The 22,337-nt window shown below is 48.3% G+C and overlaps 1 protein-coding gene and 1 non-coding gene across 5 annotated transcripts in view; one reads left to right on the top strand and one right to left on the bottom strand.

Moving 5' to 3' along the window:
* The window catches only part of FRMD5 (FERM domain containing 5), a 310,939-nt gene that overhangs the window by 265,324 nt on the left and 23,278 nt on the right, over positions 1-22,337 (top strand). For all 4 annotated transcript variants that reach the window (XM_044231259.1, XM_044231260.1, XM_044231256.1 and 1 more), the window contains exons 2-7: positions 1,347-1,451; positions 5,087-5,129; positions 5,373-5,451; positions 13,451-13,548; positions 15,706-15,829; positions 19,455-19,542. In XM_044231259.1, coding sequence (XP_044087194.1) covers positions 1,347-1,451; positions 5,087-5,129; positions 5,373-5,451; positions 13,451-13,548; positions 15,706-15,829; positions 19,455-19,542 — 537 coding nt within the window. The remainder of the gene's footprint in view (positions 1-1,346; positions 1,452-5,086; positions 5,130-5,372; positions 5,452-13,450; positions 13,549-15,705; positions 15,830-19,454; positions 19,543-22,337) is intronic.
* Positions 1,186-1,258, bottom strand: TRNAK-CUU. The gene has a single exon. It is a non-coding gene; the product is annotated as a tRNA-Lys (tRNA).

The raw sequence follows: 22,337 nt of genomic DNA on the forward strand, positions 1-22,337 counted from the left end.
CGGTAGGGGAAAGACCTCTGCAGAGAGGACATTTGAGAATGTCTACCCTCTAGAGAAGAGCGTGCGCCGCCCCCCCACCCCCACCCCCACCCCCGGAAGAGCTGGAGGAGGGGCGGTTCAGGCAGAAGGCGTACACAGACCCCAGGAGCCGAAAGCTTTGAGGCATGAGGGAGAGATGCCATGGCGAGGGAGCCGTGAGGATAACGATTCGGGAGGAGTTCGTGGGAGGCATGAGCTAGGGTGTGTAGAGCCTTGGAGGCCATGGTTGGAATTTAGGTTTTATTCTGAAAGCAATGGGAAGCCATTGACAGTCTTAAGCAAGAGCGGTGACCTAATTAAAGATCACTGTGTGCTCAGGGCCACATTGTTTGTAATAGCAGATTAGAAAGGCGTTCCCTGAATACGGAGCTGGGTAAGTAGTGTGGGTTCATCCTATTGTCTGCAGCTTTTAAAAACCACGCGGCCTGTCTGTATGTACTGCCAGGGAAGGATTCGCAAGGGATGCTAAGGAGGAAAAAAAACAAGAAATAGAATACAGCATAAACTATGTTGCCACTGTATTTTAAAAAGTGATGTATCTGTAAATAGGCTTGCTCGTGTATACAGTCCCACATTAGGGATCCACAAGGAGTTGGTCATGGGTCGCTTCTGGGAAGGGGAACTGAGGCACAGGGTGACCAGGGTGGAAGGGAGACTACTCTTTGTAGTGTATCCTTTCGTACGGTCGAATACATCCGTATGCCTGTGTTACATATTCAGCAATAAAATGCCCCATGTCTAAATTCTGGTCACGTTGTTTGCTGTGGGGAGAGAGGGTGTTGAGAGATGGTGGTGTCTTGACCTTGGGGTTGGTAATGGGGACGGAGACAAGTGGGTGGATTCAGGATCTACGTTAGAGGCAGGGCCTGCTGGCCTCGGTGTGTCCCACACTGACTTGCCCCACTCCTGTGAGTTCTGGAAAGCTTCATGCATTTGAGATTGGAACTGGGCTACCTGACTCTCCTCTGACTTCTGTGACATCTTTGTGGAATGAAGCATTCTTGGGCTCCTTCTAGGTGCAAAAAGCCTCGGAACTCGAGACTGTCTAGTGCATTACAGTATGGAGGATGCGGTTATAGACATGTGCTCTCTTCATACCCTCATCCAACTTACGATTTTTTTAAGTACACTTGATCGTAATCTCTAGGCCCAGTGTGGGGCTTGAACTCACGACCCAGAGATCAAGAGTCTCATGCTCTACCAACTGAGCCAGCCAGGCACCCCTGAATGATTTTTAATGGCAACCAAAACAGAGTTACACTGAAGAAGCCCTATTGTTTTCTCAATGAAGCTTGCTTGCTTTGCAGAGAGATGCCAAAGGCCAGTACCTGTTTGACCTTCTTTGCCACCACCTGAACCTTCTCGAGAAAGACTACTTTGGGATCCGCTTTGTGGACCCAGATAAGCAGCGGGTAAGTCAATATTCAAAGCACACATGGAGAAGACGGTTGGTCAGTAGCCTGAGGCCTTGAACCGCCAGGAGCACTCTTGAGTTTAGCCTCAGGTATCAGGGGCCACCCGGGCCCTGCAGTTGGGTGTCACCTCTTCAGATCATGTAATGAGATCAGGAAGCCACCTTGGCAGAGCTCAGCTAGTGTGGCCTGTCGTTTCACGGATGCTGAGATGGCAGCCTGGAGGGCTGATGTGATCTGCCCAAAGCTGGCCAGCTGGCATTCTTGTCTTTGAGCACAGGTCACAGGCTGAGCTTCTCGCATCTGCTTTCTAATAAATGAGCTGAAGCACATAGTTCTGGTTACGAAGGGCCTCACCTTTCCCCAGTTTGGGCAGCACAGAGATAGAGCCCAACTGACATAGGCCTCTGAGCACCCTGCCAATGCTGTGGTTCTTGTTCTGCTCTACAGGCACGGGGCTCCCTCCAGACAGAGATGAGAACAGGTCCATCACCCCCAGACCCCAGCCTTCCCCCTCAGCTTCCTCTCCCCTCACCTGTTTCCTCCCTGCTCTGGCTCTCCAGATGTCGTCCAACTCTCTTTCCAGAGCCTGAACTGCCCTTTGCCCGATGAAGTCTCCATGGTCTTGACATATGTACTTTCCTCAGCTCTGGAACGGAGTATAAGACCCCAAAAGAGCCATGACACCAAGAAGCCACATGTCCTCACATGGTATAGGTGTCCATTTATGCTTTTTACAAGAGAGTTTCTTATTGTTTATTTTTTTGGTCTGAGCTGTTTCTTAAGAAGGAAGGCCGGTTACCCCAAGTTCTCTCCATCTCCTAAAGAGAGTGGCTTATGAAGAAAAAGGGACAAAACATACCGTTATTTTCTAGTTAGGTCAAAATGTGCTTGAGAAGAGTAAGAGAGTACATGGAGGGGATCAAGATTAAAAGCAGGAGGAGATAGAAAACTAGAAGGAAATGGAAAAAGGAGAAAGAAACATGTACAGAGTGGCTACCATGTGCTGAACTGTGCACTGAGCACAAACCTAGTTTTTCAGGTTTGTGACGTCTTTTAGCCCATGTATGTTGAGCACTGAGTTGTATCAGGCACGAAGCTAAAAGCTTCACATCTGTTCCTTAATCCTTACACAAATGAGATGAGTCAAATAGCAAGTCAAATAGCCATTCTCTGGATGAGGAAATAAAATCTCAGGTTAAGTAGTCACTTGCCCAAGGCATATGGCCTGCCAGTCTCCAACTCGGAGCTATCTCATGCCAGACTCTGTGTGGGTCCTAAGGTTCCAGCTGAATTCATACCTGATAGTTTCTGAAGCTGTGTCACTATACTGAGGGTTTAAGGAAAGTGGAGGGGCTTGGAAAGGTGCTTCAGAATTGTGGGGAAATTGTCACCCTAGATCTATCTACTCGTGGTAGAGATGGAGTGGATGAGCTCCCCGCTCCCTTAGGTTCCCCTGAGGCACCAGAACCCAAGCTCACATCCGCCCCCTTACTGCCTGCTCTGCACAGGTGCCCCATGGGGTCTGGGAACTCTCCCAGTCCTTCCTGGAGGAGCTGCCCTCTCTCCCCTCTCCCCTGTTGCTGGCTCAGGCCCAGGGCCCCACCCTGCTCTCAGCCTCTCCTTTCAAACTGGAGGCACCCCTTCCAGCCTCCAGAGCCTCCAGATCGTGCCCCAGTGGCCCAGTGGCCCAAATACAGATGGAAACTCCCCTCTTTCTTTCCTCTTCTCCTGACCCTTCGTCCCCAGTCTCGTGTTATCAGTCTGCTAGTGATTGTGGGACCCAGATTCAGCCAGACCACCGTAAAAGGTAACTGTGGCATCACTTTCCTTTTGGGATCCTGATTTCTCTCAATTTCTCTGTCAGACCCTTAAAATCTCCTGGACAAGCTGTGACAGCTGTCCCCTCCCCTCACACCCCTCTCGTATCTCCTCCAGCCTCTCCCTTCTTGAGCTCTCACTGCGGGGCAGACTGAAGTCCTCCTCTGCCCTGGCCAAGGGGACTAGACGTTTTGTTGTTCAGCTCCACCTGCCTTCTGTTGAGAGTGCTTCTCACAGACTTTCCTTGTAGTTTCGGTCTTCCACGGTTTATTGATTTTAACCTATCAGTTATGTGCCTGGGGGCGTTCTGTTTACTGAGACCCAGACACTCGCTGCGTTCTCCTCGCAGCACACGATTCCGATGTGCTCTGATCAGACAGACCTCCTCCGCCTTCACAGGCTCAGCCTCGAACCCCACTTGTTTCCGTGCAATTTCATCTCTTGCCTTTGCTTCCCTGTGAAGCCAAGCCACAGTGGGCCATGTAATGTGAGAAGAACCTCTTAACCACATTGAGTGGCTATAATGAGTTGCCAGCCTCGTGGGAACTCAGATCAGAGGAAGCAAGAGAGCAGAATGTCAGCCCAGATTATCCATGTGGAGCTGACGGAAGAACTGGCTCTTAGTGGGTCCATTAGCTGTGTGACCCACAGCCCAGCCCAGAAGGTGAGAGCTGGGAATCGCAGGAGGCCAGGATGCTGTCTGCACCGCCCTGGCTGCTTTCCTGCCAGAGGGAGGATTCAGCCAAGATGTTACACTAAATGGAAGTAGCCAGAAAAGAGGGAGATGTGGACCCAGCACGGACCGGCTTCCTTTGTCCGTTTGGCAGCCGTGTCTCAAACACTGTTCAAGGGGCCAGCGGCTGACAGTTTTCTGCCTTCACAGAGCTTATGGCTGATGGTTTCAGTCTACTTCCACATAATCCAATCCCAAGTAACAGCAGTTGTAGCTCTCTGCAAACTCTCAGATTTCCTGATTAGCATAAAAGCAACAAACATCAATAATGGACTTTATAAAGCATTCATGTAGAACTGGGAAACAGTTACAGAATGATCTCGTTGCTTCCTTCCTGCAAACGTTAAGTACCATGGGAAAAAAGGTATTGCTACTATGCCCTGCCCCTACAAAAATCCAGGGGGGAAAACGATACTTTCCTACACATTAGTTGTGGTTAGTTATCTTATGAGACTGAGACTTTAAACATCCCCAGATGCCAAGGAATCTGAGTATGTATGCCCTAACACAGGGGATGGCAATATGCTGTTCAAACAAAGACAAGAGTGTGCACCAGCCATTCCTGCCTTCTCACCACTGATGAACTTCCACCTGTTGACACTTTCTATAGCCCCGACCAATAGCCTCTATCCCCCCTGCCCACCCCTGCCCCCCCAAAAGCCCTGCCCCTTCAAAAAGCTGGCACATAACATGAACACACACAACCCACTAACGTTGGCATCTCCTTGCTCAAGACAGGCGGGGCTTTGTCCCCATCACACATACGTGCATTCGCTTGTGCCTGCTGGTGTGCCGGGAATGTGGCTAGGAACTCTGGCACCCTGCTTTGGAAGGCAGCATTGCCAGGCAAGCCCGGAAATGGCATGTAAAGCTGGAACTCTTCCCCCTTCACAGCTGGTTCCATAGGGGGCTTACTTCCAAAAACCCTATCACTCTCTATTCTCCAAGCCTACATATCACAAGCTTTGGGGAGGCTTTCGCCCTGGGCTTTGATCTGTCCAGTTCTCTCAAGTGGGTACAACAAGGTATATTGGACGCCGCTTCTCATTCGGGTTTTCTCGTCCTGTGTTCTCTGTTGCAGCATTGGTTGGAGTTTACAAAGTCTGTGGTGAAGCAATTGAGATGTAAGTCTTCCTCCTGAAAAGGTGGGAAGCCTACCCCTGGGTGGGGGCAGGGGGTTGGGGGATGAAACCTCCCGAGTTCAGTAAGTCTTGGTAATTGTTCACCATTTCCCATGTAAGCTGGCCCTAAACCTGTGAGGATTTTCTCATGATGGTTCAGGAGCCCGTGCATCCCAGTTGGGAGGGAAGCCCAGTGATACTCTGGGAAGGGTCTTTCCTGAGACGGGCACGCCTCTGTCTCCACAGCCCAGCCTCCGTTCACCATGTGTTTCCGCGTGAAGTTTTACCCCGCGGATCCTGCTGCTCTGAAGGAGGAGATAACCAGGTAAGGCTGAACTTCCCACAGCCACAGAGACCTGTGGAGAGGATGGGAAAGAGGGACTGGAGCCTCTCAGAGCCTCTATTTTGGAAACTTCTCACTCTTAGAAGGAAGGAATCTTCCTAAATAGAACCTTACTTCTGTGTTTCGTTTCCACATGCTTTCTTTGCTCACCCACTCAATAGAACTGGAACAGAGTGAGCTTTCCTTTGAGTGTGAATACTTCATTTAAACTGGTCACCTACAAAAGGGACCTGGAGTTATTAATTAATCAAAAGTTTTTTTTCTCTTACCAAGGATGTGGCCCCTGTGGATGTTTTTGGAGAGGGTGGGTTGCTTTTTTTGGGGGGCGGCAGGTGCTTGAAATAGACTCCAGTGGCCTCATGTACTTGGGAAATGCTAAAGCAGGACACTACAGAAGAAGCCAGCAAATACTGAAGATTATAAATCCACGTGGATAAACTCCAGTGTGCTGAGGGATCCGGTCCGTGATGGACTCTTCCTTGTGGGGGCCGTGTTCTGTGGCGGGCAGACAGCTGCGTGGAATGAATCCTGTTTCATCCAGCACCACCTGAGGATGAGAAAGAGCTTCCGGGCCCATGTCATCCTACAAGAGGGTCAAAGAGTAGGCGCTTCAAAACTTCCCCAGGGTTTTGTATATCTGAGACAAATTCACTCTCAAAGTCTTGCCTCAGACATCTTGCTCTGTACCAGGGACCCCTAATTTTTATATTAGAAATACCTAATTTTGATATCTGCAGAATGGTGGTGTTACCTTGGAGAGGGCAGGGCCCCAGAGCAAGAGCGAGGCCAGGGAAGCCTAGAGCCGAGGAAGAGAGAGCTCTGCCGGCTGCCGGCTCCCTGCTCCCCCTAAAACCTGGGAGACTGCGGAGACTGGGATGAAGCCATGGCCAGTTAGAGACTCTGTCCTCTAAGTCTTTGCTGTTTCCTTCCAGATCCTTAGCTGCTTGGGAGAATTCCAAAGAGAGGAAAGAAGAGGGAAGGAGGAATACAGATTTATATTCGCTTCCTCTTCCGAAGAGTATGCCACTAGCTTATGTCAGATAAAAGGAGCTACAGTTTCTCAGAGAAGGAAAACGAGGAAATGGGGAGAGAAGAGGGCAAGAAACGGGGCTAAGTAGTGCAAAGAAAGCAAAGAAGTGGGACAGGGAGGAAAAGAGGCTTCTTCACATGGGCCCCAGTAGGAGTCTGGGGAGAATTGGTGGTACCGTCAGAAGGATGAGGAAGGTTGTTTCTTCGGGATACTGGGGACAGCGCACTGGCAACACCTTTGAAGCTCTGAGGTCAGCGAGGTGTGTTCATTCTCCTTACTGGGCATGGAAATGGCAGGTTCTGCTCACCTGCACGGAAGTGGATGGGGCTCCCACTTTGCTCATCCAATTACAGGAGCAACTGTGCGGTTTTAGGAGCACGAGCCCACCCTGCTCGGGACCTTCAGAGTCCGATCCTCACTCTGAGCCTGTCCCTATCCCTCCTACCTGCTTCCCTGCACCCCGAGAGAAGATGATGCCAAGGCAGACCCAGAAGGCCACACTGCTGTCCACATGTTTGGACGAACCTAGCACCTTGCCTCCCAACCCCACACCTCGGGATCGCCCAGTCTCCACCTCACTCAACCAGCAGCGAGGGTGACAGGGATGATTCTAACAGCTCAGTGGCACTCGGCTTTCTGATTCGATTAAAGGGTAAAAATATGTGGTTATCTTGGCCCTTAGGGGGAGCTCTTAACATAGAATTTTCTAAATCAGGTGTTCCTCCATGACACTAATAGACTCTCCTATCCAGAGGCAGCAGAGACCCAGAAGCTCTGAGCCTATTTCTGTTATCTCTCGTCTCTGTGGCCTTGGACCTAAGATATGTAACTTGCCTGACCTTCAGATCCCTTATTGATAAAATGAGGAGAGTAACAGCTCCTGCACAGAATTGTCGGGAGAACTGACCACTACCCGAAGGTCTTGGACTTTGTGATACACACCCCCATGGCCCTGGGCAAGCCTTGTGCCCAGCAGAGGCTGCCAGATGGAGTCCATGGTCCTTGGCTTGGACCCCCAAGGGCTCTGCACAGGGCACGGGTACAGTTAGCTCTGGCTTCTCTCCTTTGTTGAGGTGGAAAGGCGCTCCTCTTCTGAGACTTCCCGCTCCTTCTCTGTCCTTTTCCCCCACCAGCTAGAGTCCTACCACTTAAGCAGCTAACTTTTGAGGGCTCAGAGAAAAAGCTATCCCAGGCAATCAGTCATCCAAGTCCTGGTGGCGCAGCACCAGGACCACGGCCAGGCCTCTCTCCAGGTCAGCAAGCTTCAAAGACACCAGCAAGGGTGTGAGCGCCTCCCCCTTCTGCATACATCTGTGCTGAGCATCCTCATCCTCGACTATTCTCCCCTCGCTGTCCACCTCACCAGCCCTCCTTCCCCAGATGCATTTTCCAAGCATTGCTGGGGCTGTGAAGTGCAGGGTGCCTTGGCCTGATTTGGCCATTCTGTGGAGGCCTTGGAATTAGCTGAGTCTTTCTGCTCGTTCATTTCCCTGCTGATCTTGAGAGAGCGGGTACCTGCCCCAGCCTCACTCAACACCCATAATTCATTCCTGGCTTGGAACCCTTCATGCCACCTTCCTGCCAAACTAATTTAGCTGTCAGTGTGTTTTTTCCTAGCAACATCGGTCCTAAATTTCCATGCCGTCTCAGCTATTTCCATAAAGCCAGACTGAGAGGAGGGGATGAAATAAGGCATAAAGCACTGTGCTTCCATTTATCTCTTGGACTCTCTCCAGATGATAAATTTAGTTGCCAAATCCTGATTAATCTCTTTTGTCATTTTTTAAAGTAATAAATAGATTTCCTTGTCTGAACTAGAGACAAGGCAGAGAAAACGGGGATTAGGCTCCAGATTTGGCGGTTAACAGGGACCGCAGGTGTGTGAACTCTTGGAAAGATCAAATAGTAGAAGGAAACTGAGTGCAAATGGGCCCCCACCTTCTAAGGAAACAAACTGCCTGACACATGTTTGAGTGGGGCTGCTCACAAAAAATATGAATAGAATGACCAGGTAAAATGCAAGAACAAGTGGAGTTTATGGGTCATAAGTTCCTTCGATGAACATCAGTTGAGCCTACCGTAGGCTAAGATGGCCTGGTCAGCATTTTCTATAAAAGGCCAGAGAGTCAGTATTTTAGACTTTGTGCACCATATGGTCTCTGGCCCAACTCCTCAGCCCTGCCTTTGCAGTGCGAACGCAGCCGGAGACTCCTAAATGGGTGAGTATGGCTGCATTCCAGGGAAATTTGTTTTATTTCCCTGGAAACTCTGGCAGGCCGTAGCGTGCTGACCCCAGACTAACATGTTGAAAAGAGCTGGGTTCAGATTCCAGGTTCTTTAACTAACTGGTGAGACAAGGCAAGGGACAGTCTCTCAAATCAGTGAGTGTCCTCATCTATGAAGCAGAGGAAAAAAACCAGTAGTCACCTCCCAGAGTCAGGGTGAGGACTGCGGGAGAGGGTGCATGTTAAACAGCATGGTGTGGGGGACCCTGGCTGGCTCACTCAGTATGGCGTGCGACTCTTGATCTCAGAGTCTTGAGTTTGAGCTCACATTGGGTGTGGAGCCTAGTTACAACAAACTACAGTACAATGTGTGGCTGCCAACAGGCATTCAGTAAATCATTATTACTTTGTTTTGTTATTGTCTGTCTCTCTCTGCTGGAATGTAAGCTCCGTAAGAGCAGGGGTTCTGTTTTGTTCCCTTCTATATTCCCAGCACCTGTGGCAGTGCCTGGCTCGTGTAAGTGCTCAGAAGTGGATGGATAGATGGATGGATGGATGATGCGTGGGAGGGAGGGTGAGTAGGGGAGCTAGGCGTAAGATGTACAGGGTCTCTAGAATATTAAAAGTAAATTTGAAAAACATCTCTGACTGCAAGGAGATGACTATAAGATTATAGAGGAAGCCAGGGACAAAGAATCTGATGAAGGAAAGTCCAGGACCGAAGTAAGAACTCTTTGGAGAAACTCTTCAAGAGATACCAGTTCTTTCCAGAGGTCAGAACCTTTAATTCTGGAACCATCTGTGGATTCATCTCCACCCTCTGATATCAGAAAGCACAGTACACAGCCAACACCTTGGAGAGACGTCCATGTCACAGAAAGACAGGTTTTCCTTGGCTGTCTTTTTAGATTTTCACTTCCTCTGCCTTCGGATAGTCCCATTTCATACTTCCATTAATTTAGGACAACATTGGCATTAAAACAAAAATGGAGATGAGGCCAGGAAGAGATTGGCAAAATTTACCCAAAGAAGTGTCCTAAGGAATAAGCTGTTGTCTCAAATCTGGTCTAAGGCTAATTACTTCTTTGGTTCCAATGAGAATTTCTCTCCAGTGACAGAGTTCTCTTCACTTGATTTAGGACCCCTCTCTCTCTAATAACTAGCCGAATTATCATGGAGGTAGAAAAAGCATTAGCCCCTGAGTCGGGAGGCCTTCCTTGATTCTGGTCACTGTTTATCACCTCAGACAAGTTACTCTACATGTCCGGTCTTCTGTTGCCTCACATAGGAGAGAATTAGGCTCTTTCACTCCTATTCGCAGGTTCTGAGGTGGGGTAACCCATCTAGCTTGCTCACCTAGAGCTGGCTGGGCTGGGTAGCCCTGGCAGGCAGATCTCTTCCCCGGTAACAAAGTGGCAGTGTCTAGGCAACGGGATAGTCTTCCTTAGACCCATGTGTGGCAGGGGAGACTATGTCACGTTCTCTTGAGAATAGGTCTAGGGATGCTACGAGTCATGTGGAATACATTCTCATGTCCAACAACAGCGACACATTGGTTACCTCTTTCAGTGAACAAAACATGAAGCTTGATGAACGTCACTGTGGCAGAAAAGGGAGGGGGACCTAGTACAGCTCTGTCCCCTGAAGCTGACGGCCGATTCTTTCATGAGCTCCCTTCTTCTTGACTTCAAAAGCTGTGCTTTGTTTTTTAGGAGGTTGACTTGTCCCCTCTTTCCCAGCAGTTGCTGTACCATTGCCCGGCAGTATTCCCGTGGTCTTACCTTGACCCCCCACCCCACCCCCGGTAGCTGTCCTACCTCCATTAGTCTGAAGAATCCCCACTCAGTAGTGGAAACCTGTATACTTCCCAGCTCACTGAGGCACCGACCATGCACCCATCAATAAAGATGCCTCATGGGGTGCCATGGTGCAGTCTGTCTAGCGTTTGCATTTGCCTTTAGCTCAGGTCATGATCCCGGGGTCCTGGGATCGAGCCCCAAGTTGAGTCGGGCTCCTCAGCGGAGAGCCTGCTTCTTCCTCTTCCTCTACCTGCTGCTCCACCTACTTGTGCTCTCTCTCTGTCAAATAAATAAAATTTAAAAAAATAAATAAAGATTCCTCATAAAGACAATGGTTCTCAGTGTCAGGAGGAGTTTGTCCCTTCTGGGTGGGAAGGGAGTAGATCAGAAGGTCCAGCAGGGCTTTTTCAAACCCAGGAGACACACACAGATTCTGACATGCTCCCCCCAGGGGGCATTCTCCTCACTGCCACACTGAGAATCACGGCCCAGAGCCTTGTTGTCCCTTTTCAATATCTCCTTTAGTCCAATATGTGCTGTCCCTGAATTGGGGACACAGACAGAGAGGTACAGGAGTGATATATGAACTCAGGCCCAGGGAATGATCAGTGAGTAAGGGATAAAAGTTGGCTTCCACATCCTGCCAAAGCCTGTGGAAGGTAGGAGCAAAGAAGCACTCCCTCCTCCCTCTCTCCCCCTCCCTTCTCCTAACAGCTTTGCTCTCCCCCTCCTTCCCTCTCTCCCATAGGGAGGTGTGGCATTCTTACTGTGGGAAGCAGAGTGAAGACCTGTAAATCTGGTAGACCCATCTTAATTATTCACTCTACATGATGTCTTTTTCTTTCAGTTTTTCATAGCAAACACTGGGGCAGAGCAGGGTTGCTGCTGCTGGTGGTGGTGGTTGGTAGTGAGGAGCGCAGTTCTTAGCAACTTTCAGATGAGATTACTCACCTTCCCATTGGTTTGGGGAGAGCAGTCCCTCCTGATGTGGTTAGATGGGTGCTTTCAAATATTCTTAGGACAGTGCTTCTCAAACTTTATATATTAAAGTCACCTGGGGATATTGTTAAAATGATTCAGTAGGTCCAGGATGGGCCTAATATTCTCCATTTCCAACAAGCTCCCAGATGATGCTGACCCCCCTGATTTGTGGGCCACAATTTGAATATCAGAGTCTTAGGAGAGAAGGTTTAATTGCTCCTGCATTTGTTAATTACTTGAATCAGTAGTCACCTGTTGGTACCTCTCCCCACCCCAGAAGTTACATGGTCAGTGGTCCTCTTTCTTTTGAGCATTTTCACGGGACCAAATGGGCACAGAATCCTCTGTATTATTGTTTAGCCTGAAAACAGAAGCAGTGGAAACCTCTAGTTGTCCAGGGGGGGCCCAACTTCTTTTTGGTTCAGACTGTTTGAGTTTAGGGGAATTTTATATTTCCATTACTTCCACAGGGATTCTACGGTTATCTATGGCTAACAGAATGCCACAAAACTTGGCTTAAAATGATAAGCATTTATTATCGCTCCATTTCTGTAGGTAAGGAATTCAGGAGAGGCGTAGCTGGGTGGCTCTGGCTCAGGGTCTTCCATGGGCTTGCAGTCCTCTGAAGGTCTGACTGGAGGATTCACTTCTTTATGACCTAGTCTCAGATGTTAGACACTATTGCTTCTGTTTCATTCTGTTTGTTAGAAGCAAGTCACTAAGTCCAACCCATGTACAAAGGGAGAGAATTAAGTTCTACTTCCATAAATGAGGAGTATCAGAGAATCTGTGGGCATATTTCTAAATCACCACAGATGCCCCAGGACAAGGCATCACTGTAGTAGGTGACACACTTAAGGGTGTTTGCTCTTCTCAGGGCACCTGTAATGTTTTGACATCAGAGACCTACTCCTTGTAAAGACATTTAAAAATAGAGGCAACAATTCCATTCCACTGTGACAGGGTCCACCCAATTCCTTGTGGAACTTGGAAGAAGTTACAATTCCTTGTGGAACTTGGAAGAAGTTACTACAGCATAGTGACAAAGAGCCAACAAAAGGGAGTCTCAGAGTCCCGAACTCAAATCCTGGCTCTGCCACTTCCCAGTTGTGTGCGGTGAGAAAAATCACTTAACCCTCAGATACTGTATGTTATACTGGAATTAAATATTTTAAGAATGGGGGGATGATAGGACCTTTTTCAAAGTCTTAGGTGAGAATAAGATGAGATAGTGCACAGAAAGTGCATAACCCCTGAACTGGCAGATCAGAAGTGCTCGATACGTATTGGCTACTATTAGCTGTTACTCTTGTTGTCCTGTTTCCATCGCAGGTGAGAGCTTTCTCTGTTGGAAGAAACCCTAGCCGCAAGTTTCTTTGCTTCCTTCACGGGTGCCCCTTTCTACACCTTATTTAGATTCTGAGAGGTCCGGTTGAGCTCTGCCAATAACTGAAGGCCCTGCCACACTTGGGCAGGGTGTCTTGGCAGGCTGAGGCGGAACTCCTCCTTGGACTGGTTCCTTCACCCGCTGTTCTGCTTCTTAGGAAGAAACATCAGCCGGAATCCAAGACAGCGCGAGGACCAGTTGGCCCCTCTCTGCTGACACAGGTTTCTTTTTTAGCACTGAAGGGGCCACGGCTGGCTCCTTCCAAAACCCAGCACTGGGGTGGGGCACAGTGCTTTTGCCAGAAAGCACCAATTCTGTCTTGAGCTAGTGAAGGAAACCGACAGGTTGTTTTGAATTGAACCCCAAATCAGTTTGGGGCAAAGCACTTAAAAGTCTTCAGGAAAATGGAAAATACATTTGTTCTGTGGTACATTTTAAGTTTATTTTAATGTAGTAAAAAAGCGCCCTGATGAGAATTTTGATAGGCTCATATTCCATCCTTATGTCTTTAAAGCCATCAGAGAAATCCTTTCTAGTTCAGCCTCTGTTTTCTCTCCAGGTACTTAGTCTTCCTACAGATCAAAAGGGATCTCTACCATGGACGCCTCCTCTGTAAAACATCAGACGCTGCCTTGTTAGCAGCTTACATCCTTCAAGGTAATGACTTTTGACAAGATGAATTTGCTTTTCATGCTAAGTACTGATTATTTTCAGTTTCCACAGATGACTACTTCTTGGATATAAATAGTATCTTACCTGAAGCAGAGTGTGAGTGGGAGGGTTTTGCCTGGACTCCCTAGGTCCAGAAAGCTCCAACCACTCAACCCTATACTTGTGCCTCGGGTCTTTCTGCCAGCACCTTTGGACCACTGGGACTCTGTCTGGGGTTTCCTCCACCCTTGGTTGGTAGAGTTACTGAGACTCTGGAGAGTCATCTGGATACATTTTTTCGTAGCCTTTCATGCATATCTCGAAGGTGTGAACTGTCTTGGAATACTGGTGTCCCTTTCGGAGACCTTTCCATTCAGAGTGGTCAAGTTGGAATGCTTACAAATAACAGACACATTTCCTAGCATCCTAGTAAGGCAGAGTTGAATCTGTATCAGCTGATGCCAACTGGTGTTTTGTTTTGTTTTGCAAAACAGCTGGAAATGTGTGCACACTTCATGTATGTGATGCCTTCTCCTTCTGAGAAGTGCAGGCTCTCCTAAGTGCCACTTCCAAGACTCCTCTTAGTCTTTAGGCCTGAAACTGTCACTAGATTGTTCGGGACCACAGCACTAAAATCAGTTTCTGTCAATGAATCTGAACCTTTAATTGGCAATCTGTGAATGTCAGGAAGCTGCTTTGCAAAGAGAACCTGAGAAATGCTTGCCAATAAGAAACTACAGCTCTTCTGTTAAGAGAAATATCATAGCTGCATTAAGAATGTAAAGGTCCACACATTATTGTAACTTTGACTTCTGAGACTCCTGTTTTTAAAAAGCACCTAAACAGCAAGTCTATAAGGTCCCTGCCAACTCTAAGCTATCCAAAGAGGCCTCCTTCATTTTTAAAGAAGTTGGTCCTAAGTGAGATTTTAAACTCCAGTCTTTCCACTGGATTTACCCTAACGACCACACTGAATTTTTCCTTATTTTTTTTTCCCTTTGAAAAAAACAGTTGATGTCTAATATTGATGTTTTCCACTTGAAGCTTTCTAAATAAAATCATAAATGACTCCGTGGTCCAAGGTCACTCTGGACTATAGGCCCAGGCAAGCTTTTAGTCTCTTGCTGAATGACAGAAATTCCCAAGTGATTTGGAAGGCACAATGAGTAGATTTGTGCTCAAGTACAATATTCAGCTGTGACAGGAGGGCACATTTTCCTCTTAATATTTACTCCTCACTTGACATATCTCATGGGCCCTGGTTGTGGTTCTCACTAAGAGCAAAGATAACCACAAAGCAGCTGGCACTTTTTACCATACTTTCTCCTAACATAGGCATGATGTTCCCTGTGGAGCACGTCCTGTGCAAGGGGTGGGTTCTGACTGGCTCTGTAGGGAGCAGCACCATGGGCCTAGCACCCTCCCCTCCGCAGAGCTCACGGATCTGAGATCCCAGCAGCTTTAGGGATGAGCTCTATCTTTCTAAATGGGTGGAGAAAGCCCTGCCCCTTGCAGAAAACTAGGAAACCTGGTGCTCCAGAACTCAATGGCCAGTTTCAACCAGTCTTTCCACTCTGAGGTTCTCTCCAAGGCGCCTGACACTGGTCAGCTCTGAAAGAATATTTACTCAAATGTATTCACTTGATTAGATTCGATTTCAACTGAGAGTTGAGTTCTGAGTTTGGGTCATGTTTCGTTCAGCAGTCTGTCCCTGCTAAAATCCTCAAACCTGATGCTTAGACTTCAAATCCGGCTCGGGCCCCTGGCTATCTTCCTAATCAAGCTGTTTCCCGTGCTGCCGCAAAGAGCACTGATCCCAGGCCCTTCTCTCCAGGCTGAATATCCAAGACGATGATACAGCGTTCTGCTCTTTTATTGGGGTATTTACTTGTGGTGACCACAGAACACAGGCTTGGCTCTAGTGTCTCTAGCTTAGGCTTGACAGCAACCCCCAGTGCACACCTGGGCAAACAAAGGTAGGCATGCCTCTGAGGGGCCTGCCCTCTCCTCTGTCTGCCCCACTTCTTTGCTCAAGACCCATTGTTCCTTAGAAATTTGGTGTGTGCTTTGCCTTTTGCTCTGTGTGTTAATTTCTCATTGTTTACCAGTGATGATTTTTTACCTATCTCCACAACTGTTTTTACTCTGCTTTACTTTTGCAAGCGGAGATTGGGGATTATGACCCAGGGAAACACCCTGAAGGCTACAGCTCCAAGTTCCAGTTTTTCCCAAAACATTCAGAGAAGCTGGAAAGGAAGATTGCCGAGATTCACAAGACAGAACTCAGGTACGTGACTCTTATTCAGGCTCAGGACACAGTGTCCTGACACAAAGACACAAAGCCTGGACAAACAAATCCTGTGTTGCAGCCTCCACTCCCACATACCCAGTCCTCCTGACTCTGGGATGTGTCGTTTTCAGTATTCCACTGACAGCACGAGCCCAAGCCCTGTAGTGCAGGCTGAGGCTTGAGGGCAACACTGTCATTATAGTACAAGGAAAGCAGAGCAGGATTGGCCTCTGAAAGGGATCTGCTTCACTAAGATAAATGAAGAGAGAGAGGGAAGAAGCATGGGCTAGGGAAAAGGAAAAGAAAAACACAGAAGAGAAAACATATGAGAGGAGGCATGTGAAAATGGGCAAGCCTCTACCTTCAGTCTGTGGCAGCGTGACAGGTGGCTTCTGGGTCAGTGGATGGTACTGCACGGGGCTGGCCTGGTTGATGTATGCTGGGGGTACCCTGAGAGCATGCGGTTCAGGGGCTGTGTCTTCAGTACTGCCTCACTCAACCCACAGCCCTACACAGAAGATTCTTAGTTTGCCCAGAATATGCCAAATTCCATTAAATAATATTAATGTATTTCATCCATATATATAGGATTTTCTACAGAGATTGATTTAAAACACCACCACCACCACCACAATAGAGCCTGGGTGGCTCAGTAGGTTAAGTGTTCCACTCTTGATTTGAGCTCAGGTCATGACCTCAGGGTCATGAGATCAAGCCCCATGTTGGGCTCCGCCTGCCCCAGGGAGTCTGCTTCTCTCCCTCTCCCCTTCTACCCCTCCCCCCTCACACGTGCACTCTCTCTAAAATAAATAAATCTTTAAAAAAATAAAAACTATTAAAAATTTTTTTTAACATTTTATTTATTTGACAGAGAGAGAGAGAGAGTGTGCACAACGGGGAATGATAGGCAGTGGGAGAGGGAGAAGCAGGCTCCCTACTGAGCAAGAAGCCCGATGTGGGATTTGATCCCAGGACCCCAGGATCATGACCTGAGCCAAAAGCAGTTGCCCAACCAACTGAGCCACCCAAGGTGCCCTAATTTTTTTTCTTTTTTAAACCAATATTGTGTAAGCACTTTGTGTGGTATGCTAGAGCACATATACTCCAAACTGATAAACTATGGAGAAAAAGGCTATATACAATGCACTGCTGTAAAATAAAACATGCCATCATATTAGTATGTTACAATTTTTAAAAATTTTATTGAATGTTTGCTTAACCACCTTCCTGGGGCAGGTTAATTCCCAAGGGCGGGGGGAGATATTTTTAATGTTAATATTAAGCTTCAACTTAATATTGCATTGGCTCCCACTCTCCCAGGAGAATGGAGACACCTTTCAGAGGTGGAATCCTAGCGACTCCTCATACCTGTCCCAGGGCTGGTGTGGCCTTTCTTGAGCAGGCCGGCTCCTCCCATCATTGTTAGGGAAATAGCGGCCCCTTGTGGTAAAGGTTGGAATACACATGGACCTTTCATGGTTCATTCAAAGCAGAGATGAGGGATGTGCTAGGACAGCCAGAAGCACTGACAGGAGGGTTTTTGATGTCAGAGCAGTGGGTACAGTCATCCAGAAACCTAGTAGGTGACAGGGGAACCCCCAGGAAATTTTGGCCACTTTGAGGGCCCTGGAGGCTTGGGCCAACTCCTGGAATGAATGAAGCCCACAAGACCCCCCCAGCTTCCAGAATGGGGATGAGGAAGCTCCCTGGAAGGGGCAGTGATGCTCAGCTGCCTCTGGGGTCCAGAGCCCCTGCCACACAGATATTTCCCAAACACCTTCTTCATGCCACAGGTCTGCTAGTGTGGAAATCTGCAGTCAACATAATGCCTGCTAGTGCAGGTTGGCCTCATCTTCCTTATGTAAAAATGTGTCTATTTCCTTCCTCCAGCTCTAACCTGAGTTTCTGGAGGGCCCAGACTGTGCCCTTTATTTCTTGGTAGATTTTACAGCAAGCATAAATGTGCTGATTGATATCTCTCCAAAGGGACACTAGTGGGAATCTGGCCTGCTTCTGCCCGCTCGGCCTTGTCTTCCTACACTATCATATGACTTGGGACAAAAAATGACCTTAGAGGGGCGCCTGGGTGGCTCAGTGGGTTAAGCCGCTGCCTTCGGCTCAGGTCATGCTCTCAGGGTCCTGGGATCGAGTCCCACATCGGGCTCCCTGCCGAGCAGAGAGCCTGCTTCCCTCTCTCCCTTTCTCTCTGCCTGCCTCTCCGTCTACTTGTGGTCTCTCTCTGTCAAATAAATAAATAAAATCTTTAAAAAAAAAAAAAATGACCTTAGAAATCAGCAACTTTCAGTCCTGCCCACCAGCCATCAGAGTGGTTGACTTGACAAACCTGCCCTTCCTTGCAGTGAAACTGACCCAATGTCCATAGGAGTATGTCTGCTTCACAAGGGCTCTGGACCCTGATGGCACTGAGGGGACCCTGCCACTGGTTCTATGTCGGGCTCAGGAAGGCACCAGATTCCAGGCAGCTCTGAAGGGAATGATGCCAAAGGCCCTCTCCTCAGATGGCTTGGCACTAGGCCTGCTTTCTTCCTTTTCCTGATTGTTTCCTTTTCATAGTCATCACCCTGTAGACAAACAGAGCTACTGTGGCGTCTGGGGAGCTCAGCATTGTCTCCTGCTGTCTCTTCACCCTCCATTCCCATGTTCCCTTTTGGTAAAGGAAAAGGGGTGGCAGCCACAGCAAGATATAGAGGCCCTTCCTATGTATTCCAGTCAAGATCAGATCATAGACAAGAAACCCATGGCCTGCAGCCAGCCTACAAGTGTGTTTTGTTTGTTCCCGTAGTACTTGAAATTGTGAAATAGCACATAAAAAACCAGTATCTCTGACTTCCTTCTAAAAGCAGTGCTTTTAACCTCTAGTAGCGCTGGGCCTTGCATTCCCACAGGACTAGTCTTGGAGCTCAGGAGCAGCTGCCCTCATTCAATGAGGTAGCCCTCTCCAGTCTGCCATAGTCCCCACCACTCCCTCCTGTCTGTACTCGGCCCACGGCATTCATTATGTAGTCAGCCTCGGTCTGAAGACATCTGAGTTTTTTTATGCTAGACAGAGGAGTCTTGGAAGTTGGTCCTGAACAGGGCAGGGAGCACCCTCTATGGAAAAACTGGAGTGTAAGACTTACCCTGAAATAAATAAATAAATAGTTATTTATTTTTTAAAGAAAAAAAGCCTGAGTGAGCTCAGTAGGCAGGCACGGAGGCCAAGAATCTTTCAGGCAGGGGCGCCTGGGCGGCTCAGTGGGTTAAGCCGCTGCCTTCGGCTCAGGTCATGATCTCAGGGTCCTGGGATTGAGCCCCACATCGGGCTCTCTGCTCAGCAGGGAGCCTGCTTCCTCCTCTCTCTCTGCCTGCCTCTCTGCCTGCTTGTGATCTCTGTCTGTCAAATAAATAAATAATAATAAAAAATCTAAAAAAAAAGAATCTTTCAGGCAGACTCCTCACTGAGCACAGAGCCCAACACAGGGCTTGATCTCACAAGTTCATGACCTGAGCTGAAATCAAGAGTCAGACACTTAACTGACTGAGCCAGCCCCTGAAAGCTTCTTCATGGGGAGTTTACCTGAGAACAAGAAACCCTGAAATCATCTCATTTTCTTTATTCCAGTGGTCAAACACCAGCAACATCAGAGCTGAACTTTTTAAGAAAAGCACAGACGTTGGAGACCTATGGAGTGGACCCTCACCCGTGTAAGGTAAGACCCCCATTGTCGGGAGACTGCACTGACCTTGCCTTCTCCAAAGGGTGACAGGCATGGAAGGAGCATGTGCCTACACCTTCCACCTTCAGGATGTGGTTAGCCGGCTCTTTCAGTGACAGAGGCCAGAGAAAAACCTTCTGGCTTAGACACTGCATAATTTTGTGGTGGCACATCAACCTCAGAGGGTCCGAGGCCAAGTCAATCTAAATAACAAACCCAAAGCCGGGGACCCACTTTGGCAGCAGTAGGTAATTTCGTGGAAACTAAGCGAGGAATGGGGAAGGCCCCCCACAGGGAATGATCAGAGGCCGCCACAGGACTGCCCACCCTTCCCTGACCTGTAATCTCGTTTCTTTCCAAGGGGGGGGGGGTAGGGGTGGGGGGTGTGTGTGTTAATGACTGCCGCAGCGTTAAGCCACTGCGAGGAACTGGAACTGCCCCGAGTCGCATTTAATTCCATTATGCACTGGGGAGGGTGAGACCGGGAACCGCCCGGGAGGCTCTGCCCAGGGGAAATCTCTGTAATTGCTAACATGTGTCTGGCATTTTGGAGAAGAGCTCAAGCAGCCACAGTTACTGTGGACAGCAGTGGAGAGACATGGCTTCTTCCCCTCTCTCTGCGGCTGTATCCCTCCACTTCACCTCCACATCTCAGTTGCTTTCACACTCCTGGTCTCTGCCTCAGTTTCTCCAACTTTTGCCTCTCTCTTTCTACTACTGGAAACCAGTACCTTCAGTAAAGCAGATTCTCAATCTGAACTGAGGGAGCCAGTATCATATGGGAACGAGAGGACACTGATCTTTTTTCTCCCTAATGAGGGGACACCATAAGTTTCCGGCAAAAACTAAAAGAACAGAATAGAGGGGCACCTCGGTGGCACAGTTAAGTGATCAACTCTTGATTTCGGCTCAGGTTGTGATCTCAGAGTCATGGGATTGAGCCCCATCTCAGGCTCCATGCTCAGCAAGGAGTCTGTTGAGGTTCTCTCCCTCTCTCTCTCTGCCCCCTCCTCAAATAAATAAGTAAATCTTAAAAAAAAAAAAAAAAGAACAGTAGAAAACAAGGAACATGGTAATGTAGGAGTAGAGTTGCATTTCCCTTGGCTTCTTGGTGAGGTGATAGTTATTTGTTCTTGCATAGGATTTGATGCTAAAACTTCAAATATGAACTTTGAGAACATTCTGGCACTTAGCAACCCTGGTCACCTTTGCCACCCCACACAGTTCCCCATCCACCAGCACAACCCACTGCCAGATAACCCTTGCGTTCTTGGGGGCCAGTGCTGTCAGAGAATATATTCATTCCTGTTAGTACCCCCCAAAAAATAAATAAATAAAATAAAATAAAATAAAAACAAAAAACTGATATATGGTTATTTACAAATGAACTAGCAAATGCCCTTGCATGACAGACAGATCCAACCATGAATTGCTCAGATACTATCTACAGGGAGACTGCGTAGGACTGAAGAGAGCTTCAGAGTCAGCTGGCCTATCTTCAGCTCTGATCTCCGGCTTTCTGAGTCCTTTATAGGCCTGAGTCTTGCTTTCCTCATCTGTGTGAAAGTACACAGAAGGTACTCAGTGACTGTGCTCCACGAACTGCTGAGTCACTTCAGAACCTTAAAAGACACAGCTGCCTAGAGATAGCAGTCTTCATCCTAAGGTGCCGGGTCACCTTCAAGCCAGATGGTGGACAGTGAACCTGAGCACAACTGAGTGGAGGTGGGTAAGGATTCTCTGCTGTTGCCTGTGTGGGTCTGGAAGCTACAGGGGCAGTCAGCCTGGTGTCTAGCCCAGATCCACATGAACCTGAGGCTGTAAGGCTCTTGGCCCAGATCCTTGATGAGTTTGTCCATTATTGGACACAGGCTGAAGAGGCTGCAGAAAGGAACCCCCTATTCATACCAGGCACTGTATGAGGCCCAGTACCTCATTTCATCAACTCCTAGAAGGAAGGAGAGAAGACAAATTTGTGGCATGCATTCTATGGCAGCAAGCCCACTGGAATCCTTTTGCATTATTTTCTCATTTAATCCTCATGCCAGCCCTGAGAGGTGGATTTTACTCTTCCAGTTTTATAGGTAGAAGATTAAAGCTCTGGGAGGCCACAGTTTACAACGCCCTGAGTAGTAGACCAAGAATTTGAACTCAAGCCACTTCCCACTGCTATGTATCTGTAGGGAACAGAATCCCTCAGGAGACTCCCTCTAGGGAGAAGGTGGGAGCGGTCATCTTACTGTTCTTCCAGTCCCTTGTTCCCAGGCCCTGTACTTCTTGCTCCCCCAGAGTCAGGGCTCTGCTGCAGACCCCACATATGGCTCCTCAGCTCCTCTCATTGGGCTCCACATCGTGGTTTCCTCGGCCCTCCTGAGCAAGGACAGTTCAGGAGCATTTACTCTTGTCATTAAGTAGGGTTACTTTGGTGATATGCTCCCAAGCACTCGCCTTAATGTTGCTACAAGGAGAGCTGAAATAAGCTGGAGCCCTCGGTGTAATAAATACCGATGATTTCTATTAACAGAGAGGCAATTACTGGGCCCGGGGAATCTGGGGCATGCAGCCCTAGGGAGGACAGAAGAAGAGAAATCGTTTTGATAATTAAATGAGAGTAGAACAACACTTCAGTGGAGCTCTGTTCTCCTGGACTGATTAAGAAGCTGCTGTTCTTCTTGTCTACACTGATGGTTTCTCTCTGCCCAGAGTGTCCTTGTCTGGCCCTGGGACGAGGAAGAGATCCTACCAGCTCTGGGTGGGACAGCCAGAGGGCTCCAGCAGCTGGCTGTGTT

Source organism: Neovison vison, chromosome 13, assembly GCF_020171115.1.
Source record: "Neovison vison isolate M4711 chromosome 13, ASM_NN_V1, whole genome shotgun sequence".
Taxonomy (NCBI): domain Eukaryota; kingdom Metazoa; phylum Chordata; class Mammalia; order Carnivora; family Mustelidae; genus Neogale; species Neogale vison.